Source organism: Cervus canadensis, chromosome 33 (genome assembly GCF_019320065.1).
Source record: "Cervus canadensis isolate Bull #8, Minnesota chromosome 33, ASM1932006v1, whole genome shotgun sequence".
Taxonomy (NCBI): domain Eukaryota; kingdom Metazoa; phylum Chordata; class Mammalia; order Artiodactyla; family Cervidae; genus Cervus; species Cervus canadensis.
This window is the reverse complement of record NC_057418.1, coordinates 3,448,594-3,476,490: the sequence shown is the minus strand read 5'-3', so window position 1 is coordinate 3,476,490 and position 27,897 is coordinate 3,448,594. Positions and strand designations below refer to the sequence as shown.

General features: G+C 36.9%; 1 protein-coding gene across 7 annotated transcripts in view; it reads right to left on the bottom strand.

The window, feature by feature from the left end:
• Positions 1–27,897, bottom strand: part of LAMA2 (laminin subunit alpha 2) — a 693,967-nt gene that overhangs the window by 393,232 nt on the left and 272,838 nt on the right. For all 7 annotated transcript variants that reach the window (XM_043457137.1, XM_043457138.1, XM_043457134.1 and 4 more), the window contains 5 exons: positions 26,917–27,006; positions 25,090–25,207; positions 20,287–20,465; positions 14,115–14,214; positions 5,694–5,854 (listed from right to left, as the gene is read on the bottom strand). In XM_043457137.1, the coding sequence (XP_043313072.1) occupies positions 5,694–5,854; positions 14,115–14,214; positions 20,287–20,465; positions 25,090–25,207; positions 26,917–27,006 (648 nt within the window). The remainder of the gene's footprint in view (positions 1–5,693; positions 5,855–14,114; positions 14,215–20,286; positions 20,466–25,089; positions 25,208–26,916; positions 27,007–27,897) is intronic.

Here is a 27,897-nt window from a genome sequence, read left to right as displayed (position 1 = left end):
GAGAGGAGGAGGATACAGTAAGAGGGCAGAAGGAAAAGCTTTGAGCCTTGTCTTGCTGAAATTAGTACACATCATATCAGTGTATTTAAAATTTTAAAATTTCTATTTGTGTATTCATAGTTTTTTTTATGTTTTACATCTTTACATAAATGATAACGGCGTTTGTTTTCTTCACTTCACCTGAAATTTATCAATGTTTTTACATGTAAGACCTATTTCACTCACTTGCTCTTGTATCAGATTATATGAATATATCACTATTTTTCTTATCTATGGATATTTAGATTTTTCCTAATTTTCATAATAACAAGCAGGAGTGTGCTGAGCATCTTTCATATTCTTCTTTGTACACATAGCATAAGATTCTTTAGGGTAAATGTCTAGGTACGGAGTTGCTGGCTGACAGGTTTTAAATACCTTTAATGGTAATACTGCTGCTGCTGCTGCTGCTAAGTCACTTCAGTCATGTCCGACTCTGTGCGACCCCATAGACGGCAGCCCACCAAGGCTCTCCCGTCCCTGGGAATCTCCAGGCAAGAACACTGGAGTGGGTTGCCATTTCCTTCTCCAATGCATGAAAGTGAAAAGGGAAAGTGAAGTCGCTCAGTTGTGTCTGACTCTTAGCGACCCCATGGACCGCAGCCTACCAGGCTCCTCCGTCCATGGGATTCTCCAGGCAAGAGTACTGGAGTGGGGTGCCATTGCCTTCTCTGAGTTTTGATACTACTTCATCCTAATTTTTAAAAATATTTATTTATTTATTTGGCTGTACCCGGTCTAAGTTGTGCCATGTGGGATCTCCATCATCCTCACTGCAGCATGTGGGACCTAGTTCCTTCCTGTGCTATGCTTAGTTGCCCAGTGGTGTCCGACTCCTTGTGACCACAAGGACTCCTGGCCGCAAGGCTCCTCTGCCCATAGGGATTGTCCAGGCAAGAATACTGGAGTGGGTTGCCATGCCCTCCTCATGGAATAAATCTGGGCCCCCTGCATTGGGGTTGCAGAGTCAGCCACTGGCCCACCAGGGAAGTCCCTAATTCATTCTAATAAGAGCAATGGTGAACACTTCCATCTCCCCAGATTTTTACCAGCACTTAAAATTAGCAGCTATTTCTCCCCATTTTAAGTATTACCTATGATCTTCCCTAATCTTTTTAAAAATACCTCTAATTGAGAACATTTATTCCTGAGTACCACATCGTCTTGTTGCATTCTAAATATTATTACATTTCCTAATTGGCTATCGCTGGTGTACAGAAATGCTACTGCTTTCCATAGACTGATTCTTACAGTCTTCAACCCACTGAAATTCTTCTGGGTTCAATATTCTTTGACTAAAGTACATATGTCACTGAGAAGCTTTTTCAGTGAAGTTGAACTGCTGGTGGTGAACATTCACAATAAACTGATATTTGTCTCTGGTTTTAATATTTTTCCTTGACTGGTGGGCAGGGATTCTACTAAACCCTGGTGGTGGACTTTTTTTTATCTTCTTCAAACTGAGCATATATAATCTTCTTTAAATCTTCATAATTCTTTACTCAATTATTTCTTGAATACTGTTTCTCCCCAATTTCATCTAATATCTTCTTTGGCCACTTCTGCTAAACTTATATTGAATTTTATCGTTCTACCAACCATGCCACTTGGCATGTTTTTATTTCTTTACCTCCCTATGACAATGTATAAGTATTTTACCCCATTCTGTATTTCTGATCCTCTATCCAACAGTTTTCTAACCTCTTGTTCAACCCACTCACTGAATTTTAAATTTCAATGACTACATCTAATTTTTTTGTTCATTTCTAGAAATAAATTGCATCAACTTTTTTCCAAACCTGCTTATTCTTTTAATATAGTACCCTAGTTTTTGTTTTTTCCCCTGTTTTTCTTTCTTTGTGCTTTTATCTTCTACTCATATTTTTATGACTATTCATTTTCTACATATTTTATTTCTGTGATATATATTATTAAATTGTTTAAATATTTTTATGTGTGTGCAATTTTTTCAGGTTGTCTGATTCTTTCTTGTTTTTAGTTTATGAACATTCTGACTTCTTTGACTTCCAATTTCCTCTTGCAGTTATTTTCCTATTGTGCAGTATACTACTTTATGGTGAGTTCACAGTCAGTTAAGGCTATACTTTCTTCCTGTGGAAATACCGTTTGCTTGACGTGTTGAAGAATTCCAGCACCTAAAGGGAGATTAAAACCAACCCCATTCCATGTGGCACTCAGATTTGGGATTTTGACAGTGCCCTAATTTTCACCTACCTAGAGCCCCAAAGGAAAGAGAATGTTTTCTGGTTGACACGCCTCGCCTCTGGGTGTAATTTTCTAGTGCCTGCTTGTTGACTGCTAGGGAGCATTTCTAGAGTCCAGGTTTAAATGAATTCAGTTCCTGTTTCCCTCGGTGGGTTCAAATCTTAGTGTCAAGGTTCAGAGAAGCCATTAAAACTCTAAACTTGAATTCCTATCTCAGCATTAAGACCAGCCTCCTATCTCCAATGCCATGACCTTAGTTGCATAGTTTTGTTTGAGTTTATGGGCTTCCCTGGTGGCTCAGATGGTAAAGAATCTGCCTGAAATACAAGAGACCTGGGTGCAATGCCTGGGTAAGGAAGATCCCCTGGCTAAGGAAATGGCTACTCACTCCAGTATTCTTGGCTGGAGAATTCCCCATGGACAGAGAAGCCTGGCTGCTATAGCCACTAAGAGTCAAACACCACTGAGTGACTAACACTTTCTCTTCACTTCACATGCTTTAAGTGAAGGAAATGGCAACCTGCTCCAGTATTTGCCATGGGAAATCCCACTGACAGAGGCTGACAGGCTACGGTCCATGGGGTCACAAAGAATCAAACACAACTTAGCGACTAAACAGCACCACGCTTAACTCAGATTTCCTTCTTTGGTCTGATATCTAGGAAATTCCCTTTCTTTCCTGAATCTACCTGATTGCAAATTTTTTTGCTCCATTTTATCCAAAATACCTGTATGCGAAATGGAAGAAATGGGAATAAGGTGTCCACTCTTCTCAGTACTGCATTTAAATAGAACATTAGTCATTTACAATTTACACTAGAAATAAATTTAGGCCCGAGACTTTACAACAAGGTGATTTCTTAAAATGTTCACAGACTTAAGGTATTTTTTTTAATGAAAATTTTGGAAAATTAATATATATTACAGTGAAAAAGAATAAATGTGCAAATGTTTACTGGTTAATACACATTTTGAAGATGAATGCCTTTATAGGTATCATCATATTTGAATTTAAGTCTCTACTTAGCTTCCAAATAACATTTCATCTGTTAAACAGCATTCTGATCCATGTTGTTTTGAGTAATCAGCTGACAATCCTATGTCAAATGATGTTTTTGTGAAACATGCATAAAATTCAACACTTCTAAAATTATTTAGATATCTAATGAGATTTGCTTTCTGCAAGTTTTTATCCTATAAAGCATTCTAGTTTATAAGAGCTTATAGTCATCTATTTAAAATATCACATAGTTGAAGAGAACTCTTTTAATGATGCTACTTACTTAGTTTTTCATTCTCTTTTATTTCTTAATTACTATTTATTGTTGTGTTCTAATTGTCTATGTAGAGTTTCAAGTGACTGTAAGAGGCATTTTTCTTATTAGGATTGGAATCACTCTCTGAGGCAGGCAGAGACCAGCCAGTGGCTTGAGCAATTCTCCCTTGGAGCTCTGCTAATGATGACAACTCTCCTGTTCTAGCCTTTCTGATATATGTATCAAAGAAAATGAATGGGGCCTGCCTCCTTCAGCCGTTGTTCTTTCGTGGCAAATACCAGGTATCTTCCCTCTATGAATAATATGTGTATGACAACATTCCCTTTTTTTCCAGTTTTACTTCCTATACTCTAGAGACTCAGAAGGTTTCTCTTTCATTTGAAGCTCAGCTGTGCTTGTCCTTTACTTGAACAAGTGATAAAGCTAAGAGATTTCTGTGGAGTTTTGGGAAAGGAATAAAGCACATACAGGAACTATATTTCATAAATATTAGAGATGCTTCTAGGATTACTCCAAAAGATATACACCACAAGACAGGTGGTGTCCATTAGCAAGTGATCACTCACAGACCACTCTGGTATTGATCTACAAGTAAGTCTTCATCCTAGATAATATTAGACTAAAAGGTACTAGATGTAGTTAATTTACTATTTTTCAACACATGGCAACTCTTTACCGTGGACTATAGACTTTCTGCATGTTTATGTAGACAGGAGTTTTATTGTTTCAGTGTTCCAAGATAGGTATCTAAATAGCCCTGGATATAACATATATTTAATTATATAACTATTACAATATTTAGCTTCTTGTCCCAACAAACATGTTCTCAACATGGATACTAATATTTACTTATTTTATGGTTTAATGTTTGTATACATATGCACACGTAAACACAAACTATCAGTATATAGTTTATAGTTGTCTAGATAAGACTGCTTCACTAGAGGTTCAGATGGTAAAGAATCCACCTGCAATGCAAAAGACCTGGGTTCGATCCCTGGGATGGGAAGATTCCCCTGGAGCCTGGAGGAGGGCATGGCAACCCACTCCAGTATTCCTGTCTGGAGAATCTCCATGGACAGAGGAGCCTGGCGGGCTAGAGTCTATGGGGTCACAAAGAATCAAACACAAGTGAGTGACTAAGCAGCAGCAGCAGATAAGGCTAATGAATTAATAAAGGAAATATTCTTAATAAAGTTTCATCTATGCTTTTTCTTTAAAAAAGTAACATTTATTTTTATATTTGTATGGGATTCTAACTTTTTTAATGGAGTGTTTATTCTCTCAGCTAATATAGCTAACATTGTCTGATCTGAATGTTTTGGAACTGATTACTGTAAAGTAAACCAGTTTTATAGAGAAGGAGATGGCAACCCACTCCAGTATTCTTGCTGGAGAATCCCGTGGACAGGGGAGCCTGTGGGCTGCTGTCCATGGGGTCGCACAGAGTTGGACACAACTGAAGCGATGCATGCACGCAAACCAGTTTTATAATTTCAAATTTGTACCTGCTTCTATGTTTCCTCTATGTGTAAGCTGCAGGTACAATGTGTCCCGTGGTGACAGCATGATGTCCTATTCTCTGAGTGTGTACAATAAACAAAGTTGCATTTCTGAAAGTACTCTTGTGAGGAATTACTGAGCATGTAATCAGATCCACTAGGGTGTCTCACATTTTTTGGTAATTAAATAGACGATTTTGAACATGGTATTTTCAGACCTGTCTGGGTTCAAACTTCAGAAGATGATTTAAAAATCTAGAATGAAATCTTTGAGAGAATTCTTTTCAGAATTAGATAAGACATGAAGCTAAAGTAGATTTGAGTGTATAGTAGTTTTAAAGGGTTGCTAGCTTTAGTGTTGTATATTTTAAAATTAACACACTAGATAGATAAGGGGGCAAATGTGTTTCTGTTAAAATAACACATTCTTAAGATGACTTCTCTTCTGTATTTGTAAGTTTTTAAACCAAAGGCATGTGTCTTGCTGAACCAAACCTGATTCTAAAGACACTTAGAGAAGTGCTGCCATGGAATAGAGACTGGATATTTACAGAAGCTCCAATCGCTTGATGTATACAAACATAACAGAGAAACTAAGGAAAATAACCTTTGCTCTAAACAATGGACGTTATTTGAGTACACGAGGTACCTTGCAGCTACAGGGTCCAAAACAGGGGTCCTCGTTGGTGCTCCCAGCACCACTGCAGTTGCAGGGCTTGCAGTCTGGGTAGCCAGCGTAACCTCTGGCACAACGATCGCAGCTCACGCCTCTGAAGCCAGGCTTACAGTGACAGGATCCAGGCGCCAGACCTAAAAAAAGATGAAACACATATCAGTATCTTCAAATTAACTCAGAAACCTTCCGAGACTATCACAAGATGGAAAAGTGGCTTGGGGGTAAAAATATACTACTTTAAGATAAAAACCTAATGTCAATCATCTAAGTAAACAAAGAAAAAGACTAAGGGTATTCAAACTAAATGTCCATCAACAAATGAATGGATAAAGAAGATATGGTGCATATATACAATGGAATAATACCCAGCCATAACAAGGAATGAAATAATGCCATTTGCACCAACAAGGATGGACCTAGAGATTATAATACTAAGTAAAGTAATAAGTCAGAAAGAGACAGACACCATATGCTATCACTCACATGTAGGTTCTAAAATATGACACAAATGAATTTATCTACCAAGCAGAAATAGACTCATAGACATAGAGAATGGATTTGTGATTGCCAAATAAGAGAGGATTGTGGCAAGGATGAACTGGGAGTTTGGAATTAGCAGATACAAACTATTTATATAGAGAATAGATAAACAACAAGGTCCTATTGTGTAGCACAGAGAGCTATATTCAATTGGATGTAGAAAAACTGAAGCCAAACTTTTAGGCTTAAATACTTTCATTATTTAAAAATGTAAACAAATTAAAACTTAATTCATGTAATTTTTAAAAATGTAAAACAAAATGAATACCACAGGAAGCAAGGGATATTTGAAACATTAAAAAAAAAATGAAAAGGAAGCAAATAAAAAGGAACCTTAGACAAGGCTAATTAAGGATATCAAAGGAAAGCAAATGATGAAAGAATTCCCACAAACTATTTCAGTACTGGTTAATTTTTACTGTATTCTCAATGTCTGAAACTCGTATGGAACATATAAAAAAAACAGGTATGTAGTTCAGTTTATAAAGCTCATGAATATATGACATCAAAATCTAACAGAGATAACCCAAAATAAACATGGCCAACTCTTCTGCAACCCCACGAACTATAGCTCAGGCAAGTACGCTGCAGTGAGTTGCCATTTTCTACTCCAGGGGATCTTCCCAACCCAGGCATCAAACTCAGGTCTTCTGCACATGGATTCTTTACTACCGAGCCCCTAGGGAAGCCCTTTAAATCAAAAGCTAGAAGTAATTAAATTGAGAGAGAAAGGAATTTTGAAAGCTGAAATAAGGCCTAAAGCTAGTCTTCTTTAACCAGTTAGCCAAGTTGTGAATGCAAAGGAAAATTTCTTGAAGGAAATTAGAAGTGCTCCTCCAGTGAACACATAAATGTTAACAAAGTGAAACAGCCTTATGGCTGATATGGAGAAAGTTTTATTGGTCTGGATAGAAGAGCAAACCAGTCTCAATATTTACTTAAGCCAAAACCGAATCCCGAGGTAGCCCTAACTCTCTTCAATTCTATAAAGGTTGAGAGACATGAGTAAGTCACAGAAGAAAAGTCTGAAGCTAGCAGAGATTGGTTCATGAGGCTTAAGGAAAGAAGCCATTTCTGTAACATAAATGCGCCAGATGAGGCAACAAATGCTGATACAGATCAGATGCAAGCTGCAGCAAGTTATCCAGAAGATGTAACTAAGATGAAGGTGAGGACACTCAACAACAGATTTTCAATGTAGATTTAAAGGCTTCTATTGGGAAAAGATGACATGTCGGACTTCCATAGCTAGAGAGGGGAGGTTGAGGCCTGGCTTCAAATCTTAAAGGACAGGCTGACTCTCATACTAGGAGTTAATGCAGCTGACGACTTGAAGCCGAGGCTCGTTTACCATTCCAGAAATCCCAGGGCCCTCTGCTAAATCAACTCTGCCTGGATGATAGTACATCTCTTTAAAACACAGTTTACTGAATATTTTAAGCCCAGTGTTGAGATCTACTACTCAGAAAAAAAAAGTTTCAAAATATTACTGAACATTTTGATAATGAACCTGGTCATCCAAGAGCTACAATGGAGATGTACAGTGAAATTCACATTGTTTCCAAGCCTGTTAACACATCTATTCTGCAGCCCATGGATCAAAAAGTAATCCTATTATTAATATACATATGTGTGTGTGTGTGTGTATATATATGTGTGTGTGTGTGTGTGTATATATATTCTAAGGCTACAGCTGCCTTAGATAGTGATTCCACTGATGGATCTGGGCAAAGTCAATTGAAAACCTTCTAGAAGGAGTCACTATTCTAAACTCAATTAAGAACATTAGAGGTTAATGGTGTTCAGTAAAAGGAGTCCAGAATGCCGGTGGCTAAAAGACAAGTAAGGAAAAAGCCTGCAAAATTAGAAGGTCCCAGCACAGGAGTGAGGACCTCAGGTAAAACAAACAGCACTCCAGGTTAGCCCAATTTCCATAGGGCAGGCCCAGGGGGAGGAGAAAAAAACTTTATAAAAAGAGGAGCCAAAATTGGGCTGGGGGCCTCTCTTCTCTTCCTGTCTTTTGGGTCAGCATGCCCTCACACCTCAAGGATGTATTTTCCTTTACTTTCTAAATAAAACTGAGCTGTAACACGGAGCTGTAACAGTGATCCATCCAAGAGCTGCAACACTGGTCCGTCCGAGGGCTGTAATGCTGGTCCGTCCATCGCTTCAAATTTTTATTGTGACGAGACAGAATTGAGGAAACTACAAACTCCCCGATGATGGGAAGAGGTCAAAAGTATCAACATTAACAGAAGCTGAGAAGAAGTTGATTCCAGCCTTTATGGAGAACTATGGAGGATTCAACTAATGTGCAGAAAGTCACTGCAGACGTGGCGGAAACAGCAAATGAAGTAGAGCCTGAAAATAGGACTTAATTGCCACAACATGATGATAAATTTTAAGAAGTGCAGAGTTGCCCCTCCTGAGTAAGGAAACAAACTGATTCCTTGGCATAGATTCTGCTCCTGGTGAAGGTGCTATGACTATTGAACTGACAACAAATATTACATAAACTTAGTTGATAAACTTAGTTGATATTAAGAAGAGGTGGCAAGAATACGCAGAAGAACTGTACAAAAAAATATCTTCACGACCCAGATAATCACAATGGTGTGATCACTCACCTAGAGTCAGACATCCTGGAATGTGAAGTCAAGTGGGCCTTAGGAAGCATCACTATTAACAAAGCTAATGGAGGTGATGGAATTCCAGTTGAGCTATTTCAAATCCTAAAAGATGATGCTGTGAAAGTGCTGCACTCAATATGTCAGCGAATTTAGAAAACTCAGCAGTGGCCACAGGACTGGAAAAGGTCAGTTTTCATTCCAATCCCTAAGAAAGGCAATGCCAAAGAACGCTCAAACTACCACACAATTGCACTCATCTCACATGCTAGAAAAGTAATGCTCAAAATTCTCCAAGCCAGGCTTCAACAATACGTGAACTGTGAACTTCCAGATGTTCAAGCTGGTTTTAGAAAAGGCAGTGGAACCAGAGATTAAAATGCCAACATCTGCTGGGTCATCAAAAAAGCAAGAGAGTTCCAGAAAAACATCTATTTCTGCTTTATTGACTATGTCAAGGACTTTGACTGTATAGATCACAATAAACTGTGGAAAATTCTGAAAAAGATGGGAATACCAGACCACCTGATCTGCCTCTTAAGAAAGCTCTATGCAGGGGAAGCAACAGTTAGAACTCTACACGGAACAACAGACTGGTTCCAAATAGGAAAAAGAGTATGTCAAGGCTGTATATTGTCACCCTGCTTATTTAACTTATATGCAGAGTACACCATGAGAAATGCTGGGCTGAAGGAAGCACAAGCTGGAATCAAGATTGCCGGGAGAAATATCAATAACCTCAGATATGCAGACGACACCACCCTTATGGCAGAAAGTGAAGAAGAACTAAAGAGTCTCTTGATGAAAGTGAAAGAGGAGAGTGAAAAAGTTGGCTTAAACCTCAACATTCAGAAAACTAAGATCATGGCATCTGGTCCCATCACTTCATGGCAAATAGATGGAGAAACAGTGGAAACAATGGCAAACTTTATTTTGGGGGGCTCCAAAATCACTGCAGCCATGAAATAAAAAGACGCTTACTACCTGGAAGAAATTTTATGAGCAACCTAGACAGCATATTAGAAAGCAGAGACATTATTTGCCAACAAAGGTCCGTCTAGTCAAAGCTATGGTTTTTCCAGTGGTCATGTATGGATGTGAGAGTTGGACTATAAAGAAATCTGAGTGCCAAAGAATTGATGCTTTTGAACTGTCTTGTAGAAGACTCTTGAGAGTCCCTTGGACAGCAAGGAGATCCAACCAGTCCACCCTAAAGGAGATCAGTCCTGGGTGTTCATTGGAAGGACTGATGCTGAAGCTGAAACTCCAATACTTTGGCCACCTCATGGGAAGAGCTGACTCATTTGAAAAGACCCTGATGCTGGGAGGGATTAGGGGTAGGAGAAGAAGGGGACGACAGAGGATGAGATGGTTGGATGGCATCACCAATTCAATGGACATGAGTTTGAGTAAACTTTGGGAGTTGGTGATGGACAGGGAGGCCTGGTGTGCTGCAGTCCATGGGGTCACAAAGAGTCAGACACAACTGAGCGACTGAATTGACTAAACTGAGTTGATAAAGCAGCCGCAGGGTTTGAGAAGACTGACTCCAATTTTGAAAGATGTCTTATTGTGGATAAAATGCTACCAAACAGCATTACATGCTACAGAGAAATTGTTTATGAAAGGAAAAGTCAGTCAGTGTAGCAAACATCATTGTTTAGTTATAGTAAGAAATTGCCCCAGCCATCCCAACCTTCAGCAACCACCACCCTGTAGCCATTGACCTAAAGGCAAGATCCTCTGTCAGCAAAAAAATTGCAACTCACTACAGGATCAGATAACGGTTAGCATTTTTTAGCAAGAAAGTCTTTTTGAATTAAGGTATTGTATTTTCAGACATAATGTTATTACACACTTAGTAGATTACAATATAATGTAAACATAACTTTAATACGCACTGGGTAACCAAAAATTAGTGGAACTTGCTTTATTACAGTAGTCTGGAACTGAACTTGTAATATCTCTGAGCTATGTCTGCACTGTTGAACAATAATAAATTTATTTTCTTAATCATATGTAGAAGTAAAATGAAAAAGAAATATGTCCACTTTAATAAAGGCCACAGAAACACTCCACTCAATTCATATTTATTTCTGATATTAAAATCTCCAGACCTCAAGACTAAACAGAGAAATACTCTATGCAATAAAAAATGTCTATTTCAATATTTGTTTCTGAAAGTACTACAAAACTAAATGTCTTGTTCAGAACACTTGACTGTGAGGGTTGAAATTGGCAGAGAGAGATATATATAAAATGACTGTGCTGTTATGAAGCAGAGAAATCCCATGGAGATCAGAAACTATAATTATTTTCTAGAGTAGTAAGCCATTTCTCAGACCAGTGTCTTTCCTAAAGTCAATTAATTGTGATTAACTAGTCTAGAGTGTGGAGCATGGTCTTATTGAACAAAAGACAAATTCTAGGTACAATTCAAGGTAGGATGACATATCAGAGAACTTTACATATAAACTGAGGAGTCCCGAAAGGGTAAACTAGGAAATACACATGTATGTGCATGCACACACACACACCCCCACAGTTAGGAAAAACACAAGAAAACAAGGCCCAGATAAACACTTACCAAAAAAATCAAACTGCAGAATCAAATAGATAGCAGAGAGTACTACTAAAATATACAAATTATAAAATAAACATACATCTTTCCTCTCTTATCTGTGGTTTCACTTTTCACGGTTTCAGTTAACCTGTGGTCAACCACAGTTGAAAAATATCAAATGGAAAATTCCAGAAATAAACAATTCATTATTTTTGCATCCTGAGTAAGTGATGAAATCTTGCATCATCCCACTCTGTCCTGCCAGGGCATGAGTCATTTTTTTTCCAGTAGATCCCATCCCACTGATCACTTAGAAAGCCATCTTGTTTCTCAGATTGACTGTCAAGGTACTGCAGTGCTTCTGTTCAAGTAATCCTTGAGGTGATGGATGTTCACTAAACTTATTCTGGTAATAATTTCATGAAGCATGAAAGTCAAATCATCATGTTGAATACTTTAAACTTACACAGTGAAAGTGAAAGTCACTCAGTTGTGTCCAACTCTTTGTGACCCCATGGACTATACAGTCCATGGAATTCTCCAGGCCAGAACGCTGGAGTGGGTAGCTTTTCCCTTCTCCAGGGGAACTTCCCAAACCAGGGATGAAACCCAGGTCTGCCGTTGCAGGTGGATTCTTTACCAGCTGAGCCACAAAGGAAGCCCAAGCTTACACAGTGCTGTATGTCAATTATATTGCAATAAAACTGGAAGAATAGAAAGAAATAAGAACTAAAGAAATAAATAATTTGCTTATCTTGGAGTAGATAAGAATTTGAAGATTATAAAGGCACATAAGAAATCCAATACAAAAATTAATATGTATAATGATTTTAACATAATGTCGTTATTATAGCTAAGGTGAGTTTTCTGAATTTTGGTACGTTATGATATAAAAAATTTTAAATTGTGATTACATTTGGAAATGAGACTAGGGTTGAATAGGTTAAAGAGGACTGTATTTGCTATTTCATTCCGTTCGTACTGTTAAAATTTTAGTTGACCATGTGTTGTTTTCCTTGTAACTGAAAAAAATCACTGTATTGTACAACTGTAACATATATAATATTGTACATCAACTATACCTCAATTTGAAAAAAAAAGAATTTAGATCTCAGAGGGAAAAAAATAATTGAAAAATATCTTGTATACAAAGATCTTCATTACAGATTGGTTAAAATATACAAAATTTGGAAACAATATCTTTCAGAGTTAAGAGCTAAAACCAGATTTCAGAGAAATATGAACAGATGTGGGGAAAAAGTCACCATCTAAAGTTAACACACAAATGTTAATAATAGTATTTGAGTTACCACTGCATTGAATACCCATTTTTCTACTTTTCTACTTTTTTTAAAATCACTTTTTCAATAGCAAAATACTTACTGTTTAAACTCAGGGAATAAAATTAAATTACCATAAAAATAATGTGATTTAGTTATTATGATAACAAGATAAGGAACCATAAAATCAAAAATGATACCAATAATTCACCATTAGAGTTTTTAAATAATCATTTTTTAATCTTTTAAGATTTAAGACTCTAAGGCCTAAATACATAATCACAGAGCTTTGTAAAGAAAGCAAGTTCAACTGCCAAAGAAATGTTGCCAGCCTTTTAACTCAAAAGTCTTTGGGGGAAAAGCCTATATCATAACCATGATTTATTTTAGTCTTTGCACAGGAGAGAAGAATCCAGTCTTGGAAACATAAAGAAATAGTTCCAGATATATTCTATGAATTTTCTACTTAACCTTGGCAAGCAACTTTCCTGAAAGTAGCTTGTAAACATTTTTACATCCAGAAGTTATTTTGGCATTTGATTCCCTAACGTTTGGATTTCACCATGAATTTCAATCCCCAAAGCAGGTATTAGCTTAAATTAATGTCAGCCTCTTTTCCTTCATTAACTCATTCCTACTGCCTTTTCCATCCTAAAGGAGATCAGTCCTGGGTGTTCATTGGAAGGATTGATGCTGAAGCTGAAACTCCGATACTTTGACCACCTGATGCGAAGAGCTGACTCATTTGAAAAGACCCTGATGCTGGGAAAGATTGAGGGCAGGAGAAGGGGACGACAGAGGATGAGATGGTTGGATGACATCACCAACTCGATGGACATGGGTTTCGATGGACTCCGGGTATTGGTGATGGACAGGGAGGCCTGGCGTGCTGCGGTTCACGGGGTCGCAAAGTGTCGGACACGACTAAGCGACTGAATTGAACTGAAATGCCTTTAATAGTCCTTTATGCACACTTCTTGCTTTCTGTATTATTAACTGCAGCTCAGTCTGTGATCTCATCTATTGCTCTTCCTTTGTAGTACACACATCCCTCAAGGAGCACTGTCATTTCACCCCAAAAACCATACCAGCTACAAAGTAATCTAATAAACAACAAAACATCAAAAGGTGCATACACCACAGATCTATAATTGACTAGAAGGTGTTTGTATATATGTATATATACACACATAGATATGCAAATATATATGCATATACATGTATAACTAACGTAAAACAATTCAACTCTTCTTGCTTTTTTTTTCTCTTCTTGGTTTTAAAGTATAAACATAAATGCAATTATTGAGATGTAAGAATTGGATACGACTGAGCAACAAACACTTTAACTTTTAATCAGAACAACAGCCCTCTACCAAATTCTCACCTCGTCGAGCATGTTTTTCATCCTTAACACAGACTTCATTTAAGGAACCAACTGGATCACAATGGCATGGCTGGCATGGTCTCGGATAATTTGGAGATACCTAACAAAAATATTAAATTGCTTTAGGTCAACTGTAATAAAAACACTAATATTTTTTGATCCAGTAAGCCTTAGAGATCATTTTAATGATATATAGTAAGATATTATATTGAGAAAATGATAATATAAGAAAATTCTTTATTCTCACAACTTAATGATATGCAATAAGAAACTATATTGGAAAATAATCCATAAGAAAATTTCTTTGCTATATTTTCAAAACTGCCAGAATCCATTTCTCCTAGGTGGACATACAGAAGTAAAGAGAATAATATAATAAACTCCTATGTAACTGTTACCTAGATTCAATGATTACCAGAATTTCACCATATAACTTTCACCATGCTTTATTCTTTGCTAAAGTTTTTAAAGAAAATTCCAAATAGTCTTTTAATATCTACATATTTTAGAATGTACCTCTTTCTTTTATAATCACAATTATCATAAGAAACAAAATAGCAATGTTTGCTTATATAGAAAATGTAAGAGAAATACACATTCCATGATAAAATCTTCTTTACTGTTTTGTTTTACTGCAATGTAGTTCAAAATTAGTAATTTTCCCCCAAATTTTTATTTTTCAAAACCTTTTTCACATTGATCACAATACAACTAATTAAATTTGGTGCTTGAGAAAATGTAGTCTTAAATATTTACATTAAAATTTTTATTTTCTCAGGAGGGAGCATGATCTGGGGAGGGGAATGTAGGTTCTATAATTAGGAAGCCTTAAGCTCACATTCCACTGTGGCCACTTACTGACTACGCTATCTCCTGCACTTTACCTTCTGGTAATATGAGATTAATAATAGCAATCATAGTGACGTTATTAAATTAACATTAAGAGGAATAACAGAAACCATCTCATAAGATTTCTCACATATATCAAATATTCAATACAACAAGTAGTTTTTAACGTTAGAATATTTTAATTAAACAAACCTAGACTGTGCCAATGTACCACATATAAAAGATTTATTTTCTAGATGCAATAGGATAAGAATAAAAAAGCAACTAAATTCTTTGCCTAGGAAATACTAAAATACTGCTGAATATACATATAATTATGTATATAATCTATTTCCCATAAAATACTGCTTTTTATTTTTTGATGTGGACCATCTTTAAAGTCTTTTTAAAATTTGTTATAGTATTACTTCTGTTTCATGTTTTGCTTTTTTGGCCAGAAGCCATGTGGAATCCTAGCTCCCTGATCAGGGATTGAACTTGCAACCCCTGCAAGGTCGGGCAGCAAAGTCTTAACCACTGAACAACCAGGGAAGTCCCCAAATATAGTTTACATATATATATATATATCCAGATTTAATTTATAATGAAAACTTGATTGTTAATAGGTCAAAGTGTCATAAGCAGAAAAATATTTACACATCTGATAGAACTCAATCTTCTAAGTCTATAGATCAGTTTCAAAATCATTATTTAATACTCATTCATTTACTTTCTATTGTGAAGAAAGGATCGTGCAAAGCCCAGATAGGTAAGGCCTGCTTTCTGCATTAAAGAAGCTTACTGGAAAAGCAGACTTGAAAGATATTGATTAAGTAGAATGTGCCAAGTGATAAGATAGACACAGAGAAGAGAGTTCTGGAGCAAAAGAAGAGAGAGTACGAACACAATGAAGACAAACAACGTTTCACAGGAAAAGTGACATTTAGACTTGAGCTTGACGTGAGTGGCAATTTGAGGGCAGAATTGGGAGGACTTTTTAACCAAGAGAGAACCGCAACACCAAAAACAAAAACAAAAACAAAACAAAAAAACACCTCTATGGGGATATATAGCAATAAATTTCTTTAGGATAAATTCTTAGCTTTTATGAATATAATTTATGATTACAATGATGAGCTTGAGTAAATCAAAGCCTCTTAATTTATTATCCTTCCTTACAGTAACTGGGAAAATCTGCTTGAATCAGATTGCTGATCAGGAGAACTTCCAGCGAACCCTCCTACACTGTTGGTGGGAATGTAAATTGGTACAGCCACTATGGAGAACAGTATGGAGGTTCCTTAAAAAACTAAAATTAGAGCTACCATATGACCCTGAAATCCCACTCCTGGGCATACATCCAGAGAAAAACATGATCCGAAAGGATACATGCACCCGAATGTTTATTGCAGGACTGCTAACAAGAGCCAAGACATGGAAGCAACCTAAATTTCCATCAACAGAGGAATGGATAAAGAAAATGTGGTACATATATACAGTGGAATATTACTCAATCATTAAAAAGATTGAAATAATGCCATTCGCAGCAACATGGATGGACCTAGAGAGTTATACTGAGTGAAGCCGAGTCAGACAGAGGAATAAGAAACATTGTATGACATCCCTTATATGTGGGATCTAAAAAGAAATGATGCAAAGGAAACCTTCTAACATAAGATATCCTATAAATATATCTACTTTATACTTTATTTTTAATTTTACTAAAATAAGATTACTAATTAATTCTCAAAGTAAACATGGCCATAAGCATATATATACATATATGTTTTAATTTTTAAATATATGTACTTAGTAGATATATCTAAAATGAGATTTTAGGGCAATTATTTTTAATAATGCAGATATATGTTTTTAAGATATAAAATTCACAGTGTACAAAAATTTTATTTCTATATCTTCATAAAAACATAAGGAATTTTCACCCAAATACTAAACACTTGAAATACTTGAATTTTTAGCACAAAATAGAGCATACATATTTTTATGTGCTAAAATATGAAATTCTAGATTCAGATTCACTTAGTAAGTTGTATTAAAAACTTGATCAAGCTTCCAGTTTTAATAATGGCAGAGTGTCTTTAATAGGTCCAACACATCCTAAAATGACAATGATGAATTCTGGAAATATAAAAAATCAAATATTTGAGGGCTTGGGAGAATAATTAAAAGCATGCAGAAATTAGAAGGATTTGAGATTTGAAAGAAAAAACACACTAGATGAGATTCATGTTCATATAAGGGTAATAACAAAATCTACATATATATATCCCTCCATTATTAACTGATTCCTTAATTGCACATTAATTCTGGGGACTCCAAGGGGCCCACTGGAAAGCAACAGCAGGAAAGCTGAATGACCTGAATAGACTTTCTAGTTCACATGATATGACCTAAATAGAAATTTGTTTATCAACCAAGTAAGGTTAGATACATACCTTTAGTTTTCTATTAATCTGCTCTAGAGAAGTATAAAAGCAAGCTTCCAGTTTCATAGTGATTAGTCAGTAAGCTGACTACAAATTGAAACAAAATCCAAAAATCTTCAGAAGAAGATAACAGAATCTTTTGTCACTACAACGTATCAACCAAAATTTCCTGTGTTAATCATGAATTACTAGACATGAGGAGAAAAACTAAGGCATGGTACTTGTTCAAGAAAAAAACAGGTCAACAAAAACAGTGAGGTGCCCCAATATCAATAGACAAGGACTTGTATAGGTCTCTAGATAGGCTGAAGAGAGCATAAAGGTAATAAGGTTTATAATGAGTGAATACATGGATTTTTTTCAGCAGAGTGGAGGAAACTATAAAAAAATATAAGCACTCTATAAAGTTGAAAAATTAACTGCATATGCTTAGCAACAGATAACTGATGGGATGCAGAAAAGTAGTATAGCTATTTACAGATAAATAGAAATTATCCAATCTGAAGCACAAAGAAAGAAAAAAAAAATTATCACAGCCTCAGTAACCTATAGGCACAGTCCAGCAACTTGGCCTGTATGTAGCTGGAGTCATAAAAGGATGAGAGCACAGTTCAAAAAAATATGTCAAGAAATAATGGCCTAAAATTTCCAAAATGCAGCAATCTCAATTTATAATTACAAGAAGTTTAGTAACCAAGAATATACGTACAGAGAAAGCCACATTTAGACAAACATGGTCTAACCAAGATTGGAAAACTTTTTCTGTAAAATTAGATAGCAACATTGTAGGTTTTGTAAGTCATCTAAGGTCTGTTTCTTCTTTTTCTTGCCTTCCTCACCTCCTCCTCTTCCTCCTAGCTATTGTCCCATCTTATTCTTGCTCTTTTTCTTAATTGGGTTGTTCTTTTTCTTCTCGCCCACCTCCTTTCCCTTTCCCTTCATTTCCTCCCCCCGCCTCCTCCTCCCCCTCTTTTTAAAATAAATTTTTACAAATATAAAGAAAAAATTGTTTTTTGTTTGTTTGCAGGCCATACAAGTATAGGCTATGGATCAAATTTTATCTAGGGGCCATAGCCAATACATGGCTTGGTTGCTAAAAGATAAATATAAAGAGTATATCTTGAAATCATTTAGGGAAGATAGACACCTTACATACAGAAGAACAAAAATACAAATGATGGCTGCCTTCTCATAAGAATAAATGAAATCCAAAAAAGACCATAATACACTGAGTACAGGGCTATAACAAATTCCCTCCCAGTTCTGTCTACTTATTTAGCTGCTCTGTGTTTCTCAGTGATTACATCTATAAAAATGAAAACAAAATATAAATTTTCCATGTTAATAATAAGTAATATTAATACATGGGACTTTCCTGGTGGCTGGGATGGTAAAGAATCTGCCTGCAATGCGGGAGACCTGGCTTTGATCCGTGTGTCAGGAAGATCCCCTGGAGAAGAGAATGGCAACCCACTCCAGTATGCTTGCCTGGAGAATTTCATGGACAGAGGAGCCTAGAGGGATATAGTCCATGGGCTTGCAAAGAGTTGGACACAACTGAGTGACTAACACTGGACTTACTTAATAAAGCCCAAATACTTAGAAACTAAACAATAGAGAACAAATCACAATGTAGATTTAAAAATTATTTTAAATAAATTATAATGATGTACATAAAGTGTTTCTGAAGTCATGGGAACCAGCTAGTCATGAAGACAGTGTGCTGTGAGCACAAGGATGGAAAAATAAATCCATGGAATAGAACTGGGGCTCCAGATATTAACCCAAATGATCAACTTATTCTCAAAAAATGGCTCAAAACAATTTGAAAGAGAAAAAAAAAGTATTTTTCAAAACATGGTGCTGGAACAACAGGTGAAACATGGAGACCTCAATCATTACTTCACACTCCACACAAAGATTTACTTGAGATGGGCCACAGCCCTAAAACTTAAAATTACGACTTTTCTAGAATCAAAAAGAAAAATTTTGAAGAAACACTTCACAAGAGAGGATACAGGAATAGCCAGCAGGTACTTAAAATAAATTTAGTACAAAAAAACTGCTATAAATTCATAATAGAAGATGTGCTGTAGCACTCAGCATTGATAGGACTGACTTAGTGACAGCCTAGTACCGACTTGCCAGACCCATTACACCCACATCCACCAGGATGATTATTTCAAAACGTCAGTTAAGACCAAATGTTAGAGAGAGATGGAAGAAGTAGAACTCACATGTATTTTTGGTGAACATGTAAAACAGTATCATTACCTTGATGAAACATTGGCAGTATCTTATAAAGTCAAAAATACATCTAATTCTATGAAACAACTATTATACTCCTAGACACACATAAGGTTAATGACACATGACCACAAAAAGACTCATATAACATTGATTTGAAGGAACTAACCAAAAACTGGAAATGACCCAAATATATAGGAGAATGGATTAAAAAGTAAGACACATTCATGCAGAGGAGTACTCCTTAGAATTTTTTAAAAAAGAAATAACTATCAGTGTGTACAACATGGGTAAATCTAAACCTGTTACACTGAGTGAAAGGAAGACCAAAAATTTTGTGAACTTACGATTTCAGTTTTAGAAAATTCACTAAGAGGCAAACTAATTTATGCTTTAAAAATCAGAACAAAGTTTGCCGAGGGGTAAGGATTGACTGGAATGAGTCACCATGGGACTTTGTGGAGGGATGGTAATATTTTATATCACATCCTCAATGATTTATATCAGCTTCTATTATGAGATATTTCTAGTCACCTTTGAAATTTGAAGTCCAACTACTTAAAGAAGCAATCAAAATTATTTTTTCCTGTAATACATCTCAGTCTGAAAAATCCAAAATAATACTTCATGAAAGAAAAAGCATACTTTACCCCTTTGGGCCTGAAGAAACCATCAATGCATGTCTCACAGTTTATACCAGCAGTGTTTCGAGTACAATTAATGCACACACCCCCTCCAATGTACTTTCCATGTATATTTAAGCTCAGATTTCTTCTGGCAACATTCTCATCATAATAGCATTCTTCAGCTTTCCCATGACAATTGCAGGCTGCAGTAGGGAAAAATAAATTCATAAACTTTCAGATTTCAGATATATATAAAAATAATTCTTGTTACATAAGAGATTTGTATACCATACAGCAAATTATATTATATGATATGTATATACATACAAAGCCAATACAAATATGCCTAGAAAGGGCATGAATCTATTAAACAAATTAAAAAATATATATTAATGGAACTTAAGACAAATAATTTAAACTGAATAGTATGAAATTGCCAATATTTGACTGATTTTATCTTACAAAACTGATATTTCATATAATTCAACCTATAGCTTCCTATTACAACAAACAGATTATTATTGAAGTATGACACTGAATAAATAACATTTGTGTAATCTGTGATGAATAATTACTATATGTGAATCTCTGTATTAGATCCTATGGGTAAAGAAGGATGTTTAGTGTATATACATTTGATCTTTGAATATCACAGGGATTAAGGGTGTCAACCCTTTGCACAATTCAAAACTGGAGTGTGACTTTGCAGTCAGCCCTTCCTGACTTGGCTTCTCATCCCCCAGTTTGACCAACTGAAGATTGTGTAGAACTGCAGCTCTGCTGTCTGCATTTAGCAAAAAAAAAAAAAAAAACAACAACAAAAACCCACCCATAACTTGTAAAGCAGGCTTAGATATAGTACAGTCAGTAAAGAATCTGCCTGAAATGCAGGAAACCCGGATTCAATCTCTATGTCGGGAAGATCCCCTGGAGAAGGAAATGGCAACCCTCTCCAGGATTCTTGCCTGGAAAATCCCATGGACAGAGAGGCCTGGCAGGCTACAGTCCATGGGGTCGCAAGAGTTGGATACGACTTACCAACTAACCCATCACTTGTAAAAAGTCACCAAATCAGAATTGTAAGCCAGACTCTGAAGTTAGGCTCCAGAGTCTCAGGGTCAATCTCTACCACAATCCCTTCAAAAGTTATCTAATAAGAGAAAAAAGATGTACAATTAGTGCAAAGTAATCAGGACAAGAGGAGAGCTGATTTGTTCAGTGATGAGATCATGCTATTTTGTGCCAGTCTTGGATTTGGGTATCCTCTCTTCATTCGTGTCCAACTCTTTGTGACCCTATGGACCTTAGCCCGCCAGGCTCCTCTGTCCATGGGATTCTTCAGGCAAGAATACTGGAGTGGGTTGCCATGTCCTCCTCCAGGAGATCTTCCCGACCCAGAGAGTGGACCTGTGTCTCTAAATGGCCCCTTCATTGGCAGATGGATTCTTGACCACTAATGTCACCTGGAAAGCCCGTAAATATCAGTAGCAGATCACAAAAGAGTCAGACACCACTTAGTGACTAAACAGCTAATATAAGGATTATAAGAGGTTCTATAGAGAATCCGAGTACATCTACAGATTAAATTCCTGCAAGCGCAATTTCTAGTCAGGGGCTAGAATTTTAATTTTAACTAACTTGAAAATTTTCTCTCTAAAAATGCTATATCAGATTACTTTCCCTCTAACAGACATGTTAAAACTGATTCCCCACAGCCTCACCTACACTGTGTATTATCAACATTTTTAATTCAGCTCCTAGACATAGTAAGCATTCAAACATATGTTGAGTGAATGAAAGAACATCTTGGTAAGTTTTTAAAAAGTACTTTCATTGTTTTAATGGATACTTCTTTAATCATAAAAACTGTGACAATTTCTTTATATGGTCATGTCATAGTTTTTCCCTGAGAAACGCCTATTTCAATTTTTGCTCATTTTTAACAGTTTTTAAAAAAAGTTTTCTTATTGCTATGGAGGATCTCTTAATACACTAGATATTTTCTCCCTTGTCCAGTTTGTTGCAAATAGCTTCTTCAGTTTGTTGGCTTTTGATTTAGGATATAGCACTGTTGCGGTATTAATGGAGAGTTTTCAAATTTTATTCTAGGGAAGTATATAATCACAAATATAAATCACTAGGCATGATATGCAGTTTTATATCTTTAGGACAACACACAAGAATTTTTAAAAATCTTATTGTAAAAGTATATTGCAAGAAACTGTCAAGATTTCTGCTACCAGCGTAACTACAGAGAAATGCAGAGGAATACAAATTTATTCTCACATTATTTAGAACTTGTATTGCTGACTGTACTTATAACCATGAGCTAAGGCAGGTAAAGACTAATGCTTGAGAAGCGTACACTCCACATATGAGGGCCCTCTGCCTACAGCTCTGGTTGCTGTTTAAAGGTCCTGGACCTGCACATCTTCCATCTAAAGCCTCAGAGGACCCAGAGAGTAGCTACTCACAAACAACCATTTTACACTCGGCCATCAGCAGTTTGTTATTTCATTGAATGTTCATGACACATGATAGAAACTGTCTGTTAGTATAGGCTTAGCAATGGAATACATATCCTTTGCACTTTATAGATAGACCCTGCCTCAAATAAGCTAGACTGACAAAATCCAAATTTCAAGTGAATTAGAAGGAAATTATTCATTTTATCTTTCTTTGCAGGAGAGATGAGAGGTTGCGCTGTCCTGGTGGCTCAGTGGTAAAGAATTTCCCTGCCAATCAAGAAGACACAGGTTCAATCCTTGGACTGGGAAGATGCTCTGGAGAAGGAAATGGTAACCCACTCCAGCATTCTTGCCTGGAAAATCTCATGGCTAGAAGAACCTAGCGGGCTACAGCCCATGGGGTCACATAGAGTTCAGTTCAGTTCAGTCGCTCAGTCGTGTCCGACTCTTTGCGACCCCATGAACCGCAGCACGCCAGGCCTCCCTGTCCATCACCAACTCCCGGAGTTCACCCAAACCCATGTCCATTGAGTTGGTGATGCCATCCAACCATCTCATCCTCTGTCATCCCCTGCTCCTCCTGCCCTCAATCTTTCCCAGCATCAGGGTCTTTTCAAATGAGTTAGACACAACTTTATACAATCGTTGTAAGTTGTGACTAAACAACAGTGATTCATTTTACAGAGGGATTTGTCATATTGCAGAAAGATGTTTCTAAATCTTCAGAAGTGACTGGAACACCACTCAGCTTGGAAGCTAAAATTTTCATATAAACTCATACGAATATATATATCACCAAAAGCACTATATATACAAGGTTTTAGGGTTAAAAACCCTATCTTTATTTTGTAGATTTTTTAAATTATTTTTTTTTCAGTTTGGAAATCCAACCTCCCATCTCTCCCACAAAGAAAGATAAAATTGTTTTATAATAACAGTATTTTTTAAAATGTATAGAGCGGCAAGTGGAAATTTCCTTCTGTGTTGCTTTGTCTATCCCTAATAAGTTTGATCTAACCTTTCTGTTTCTTTGTTTAAACAGATACATATTAGTGGAGAGTGGTAAAGAGTTTTGCAGATCCACTTAACATAGCATTATGATAACTGTGTGATAGAAGGTCAGAGACAACAGGAGGAATCCCTACCCTCAATGATACTCCCCCCTGTAACTGCTGATATTCCACAAGCAGAAGAGAAATTTATTAAATGTAAGGAAATTTGAGAAGAGATATTCATGGTGTCATTCAACTTAAACTCAGCTTTAGGAATGAAAGTCTGCTCTCAACTGGGAGAAGTTGTGGAGCTCCTGAGGGATCATCAGGAATGGAGCTGGGAGTAGAGGAATAAAAACAAAGGTTGGACATCCAATGCTGTCAAGGTTTACTCCTTTACACCACTGTGTAGTGGGGCCCCATTCCTCCAGGTACCTCTCAGAACAATGACTGATTTCTAACCCAAAATATCTTCACAAGCACCCAGACACAAATCAAAAAGCAAAAGAGCTAAGGGCAGAAAACTAAGAGACTCAAGACATTGATAGTATATGCAGAATCTTAGGCTGAAAAGATAATGTATAGTTAGGAAATATTATGTGATTAAAGCCTGCTATAGTTCAATAATTTTAAGGACCAATCATGTCTGATACATGATACACGGTACATACATTTTATTCAATTCATATATAAAGTTGGCATTATTTAAAATGTCTGCCTGTTCTGAAGGCCATAGACACTTTGAAAAAATGTGATTGGGACTGATTCACTAAAACATTAATATTTGAATTCAATTGAATCTGGCTTTCTGGCTAGTTAGGATTTACAGTTCAGCAGAAGTTCATATGGGGGCTTCACTGGTGGCTTAGACAGTAAAGAATTCACCTGCAATTCAGGAGACCTGGGTTCAATCCCTGGGTTAGAAAGATCACCAGGAAAGGAAAATGGCAACTCACTCCAGTATTCTTGCCTGGGAAATCCCATGGACAGAGGAGTCTGGTGGGCTACAGTCCATGGGGTCACAAAAGAGTTGGACATGACTGAGTGACTAACACTTTCAGAAGTTCATATATGTTATACTATAAGCTTCAGATTCACCCCTGATAACAGTAAGTGTACATTATGGTTTTATCTACTTCTCATAATTCTCACACAGTGGTAAATTCATGAGTGTTTTGTAAATATTTGTCAAAAAAATAAAATCTTGAAAACTCTAAAACAGGAGAGTTAAAGAGCTTACCACTACTGTCTTGGATAAAATGCATATGAATTTGACATATAGTTCACCTGAAATCAGCAAGTGTTTACATCACCTGTGCCTCAGGAAAGGAAGACTTACACATGCTGTTGGCCTGTCTGGAACATACCTTCACATTCAGATTTGGTCAGAAAAGTGCCTGCTCTCCAAGGTTTCTGATGGAATCCAGGACAGCACTGGTCACAGCTATCACCACACGTGTTATGCTCACATTCACAGCGGGATTTCTAGTAAAAAAAAAAAAAACAAAGCGGGGGGCAGGGTGGGGAAGCATACTTTCAGCATCCTTTGGAAGCATAAATGAGGGGTTTCTCCTGAAAGGTAGAATGAAGACAAGAGAAAACATGGAGCCTCTGTACCAAAACCTAAAACTCCTGTCAGTCTGGGAAGGAAGAGGTGTCAGCAGTGGGAGTGAATATATTTGATCAACACCAGCTTTGGGAGGGAGGTTCATGGTTGGTACTGGAATCACTGGGCTCAGATGAGCAGAGAATGAAGGCCCAATCAGGAGTGGTCTTGAAGACTAGAATCAGGAGTGGTCTTGAAGACTAGAATCACTTCTCTAATTCCTGAGATCCACAGGTTTTCTGGGTTGGATGTATCCAATTTAAGGTTTCCATCAAAGTACTATTAACACTGGAAGGACTGATGCTGAAGTGGAAGCTCCAATACTTTGGCCACCTGATCTGAAGAGCTGACTCATTGGAAAAGACCCTGATGCTGGGAAAGATTGAGGGCAGGAGGAGAAGGGGGTGACAGAGGATGAGATGGCTGGATGGCATCACTGACTCAATGAATATGAGTTTGAGCAAGCTCTGGGAGTTGTTGATGGACAGGGAAGCATGGCGTGCTGCAGTCCATGGTGTTGCAAAGAGTCGGGCACGACTGAGCGACTGAAGTGAACTGATTATCAGCAATTAGCATAGGAAGAGGGGAGAGAGTAGACGGCTAGGCGTGGAGAGGCGGGGATAGAGCAGAAATCTAATACTCCAAGCCTGCATCTCCTGTCCGCAAGGGTTTTGAGTACAGTCTTTTTCACTGCATGGAGCCGTCCTTCCAAGGCTGCTGTGCAGGTTCTCAAATCTCAGGAAATACTGCCCATCAGTACATCTGATAGACAGTGCCCACACCCTGCAGAAAGCAGGACCACAATCTTGCGAGGAATACTATGCCAGGGATTTGAATCTTCCCTAGGAGGTAATACTATGATGCATTACTCAGAAAACTAGCTTTGAAAGAAATATCATTTGTATAACAGTTGCAGTAGGAAAAAGTGTTTACCTAGTGATCTCACTATCCAAAATAGTTCTTCCATACATAGAGTAGATGATTCTGTATTTCACCAGATTGTTTATGCCTGAGAAAAATGGACGCTCATTCATCTTCTTTGCTTAGGTTATGTTCACTTAATACATTGTCATTAATGAAAAATGCAACCCAAAACCATTCCAGCGTTTTCTGACCTGGCGATTTCAAGCCCTCTTGAATACTCTCTTTCACTCTACTCCTTACTGCCCCATCTAACCTCAGTCTCTGCTTCCATGGTCATTTATATTTACTTCCAGGTACATTTTTCATTTGTTTGCATTAATTTTTTTTGATGAAAATTCATAAAAGAAACAGGTTGATTGATGACAGGCATTCTCTAAAGCTAAATCATATAGCAGGCTGTCATAGCTAGAGAGGTTTCAAAATAGATAGACTGGTTTGGAGCCTTTTTGGGAAAAAACTAATCTGTTTTCTGATACTGTAATGGCTCCCTTCAAAGTCTATCATCCTAACTGCCAGCTCTATTTCACCCTGGCTTGGTTTTCTGTTACACCGTCTAAGTGGGGACCTGACACCCATTTATAGCATCCCTTTCAGCAAAGCTTCTCATGAAGCATTTTACAGTTCAGAGCTTCATTTTACCTAAGCAGCCTAAAAATATACATACATTTGTCACTGGATCAAGTGGACAAGCCCTGGCATGACCGTAGCAGATGCACATCCCTCCAACCGAAATATCCTTGACCGAGTAGTAATACTGCAAAAAGCAATCCAGAGAGAAATCCTGTTAAGACTACTGCAAGGTGAAAGGAGCATTCAGTTAAAAACTTGGCTTTATGCTTCTACCCTTAGTTGGAAGCTCGAGAGAACAACTGAAGGCTCACAAGAGTATCCAGTAGCTCCTCACACTGAAACCCAGGGGCAGAATGCCTCTATAGCTTATGTTAGGTGGGCATTTCAGAAATTTATTTCCCATAACAGCACAAAGTGCTGCACAGTACACAAACTCCATGCTGGAGCATTTATTACTGAAAGCAAATTGTTGTGGGGTGAGGGGAAGCAAGGACAATAATTCTCCATAAAAGTTCAAAGACAGAAAACTTCTTTTATCATCATTTTAGGAATGCCAGTGTTCACGAATCATATGCAGACTGTTCTACTTAATGAATTTGAAAAGAATCAACCAATGTAAGGGAAATGGTGCTCATGATGACACATTTCTTAAGCACATCAAGAAGCACATGAAAAGTAATTAACTACAAGATTGGTTTAATATAATGCAAGGAGTAAACTGGATGTGCAGAACACTATTTCTTCATTATTATGTTAAAATGTCCATGCAATTACCTTCCTGTTTGGGTTAACATAGGACTGCCTCAAATTATCTTCATCTACCTAGCTATTTTTGAAAGGTTATTCATAATTTATACAACTGGACAATTTAAAAATTTTAACAAATTTGTATATCACAAGTTATAGTTGTGAAAGTACTTCATATTATCTTGTGGAATCCAAATAGCCATCACAGTTGTAGATAGTTCTATTATTCCAATTATTTACACTAAACACACACAAACACATATTTAGTGAGAATAAATAGATGGATACAAGTCTGAGTTCCCTGACTACAAATTCTCTTTTCTAATTT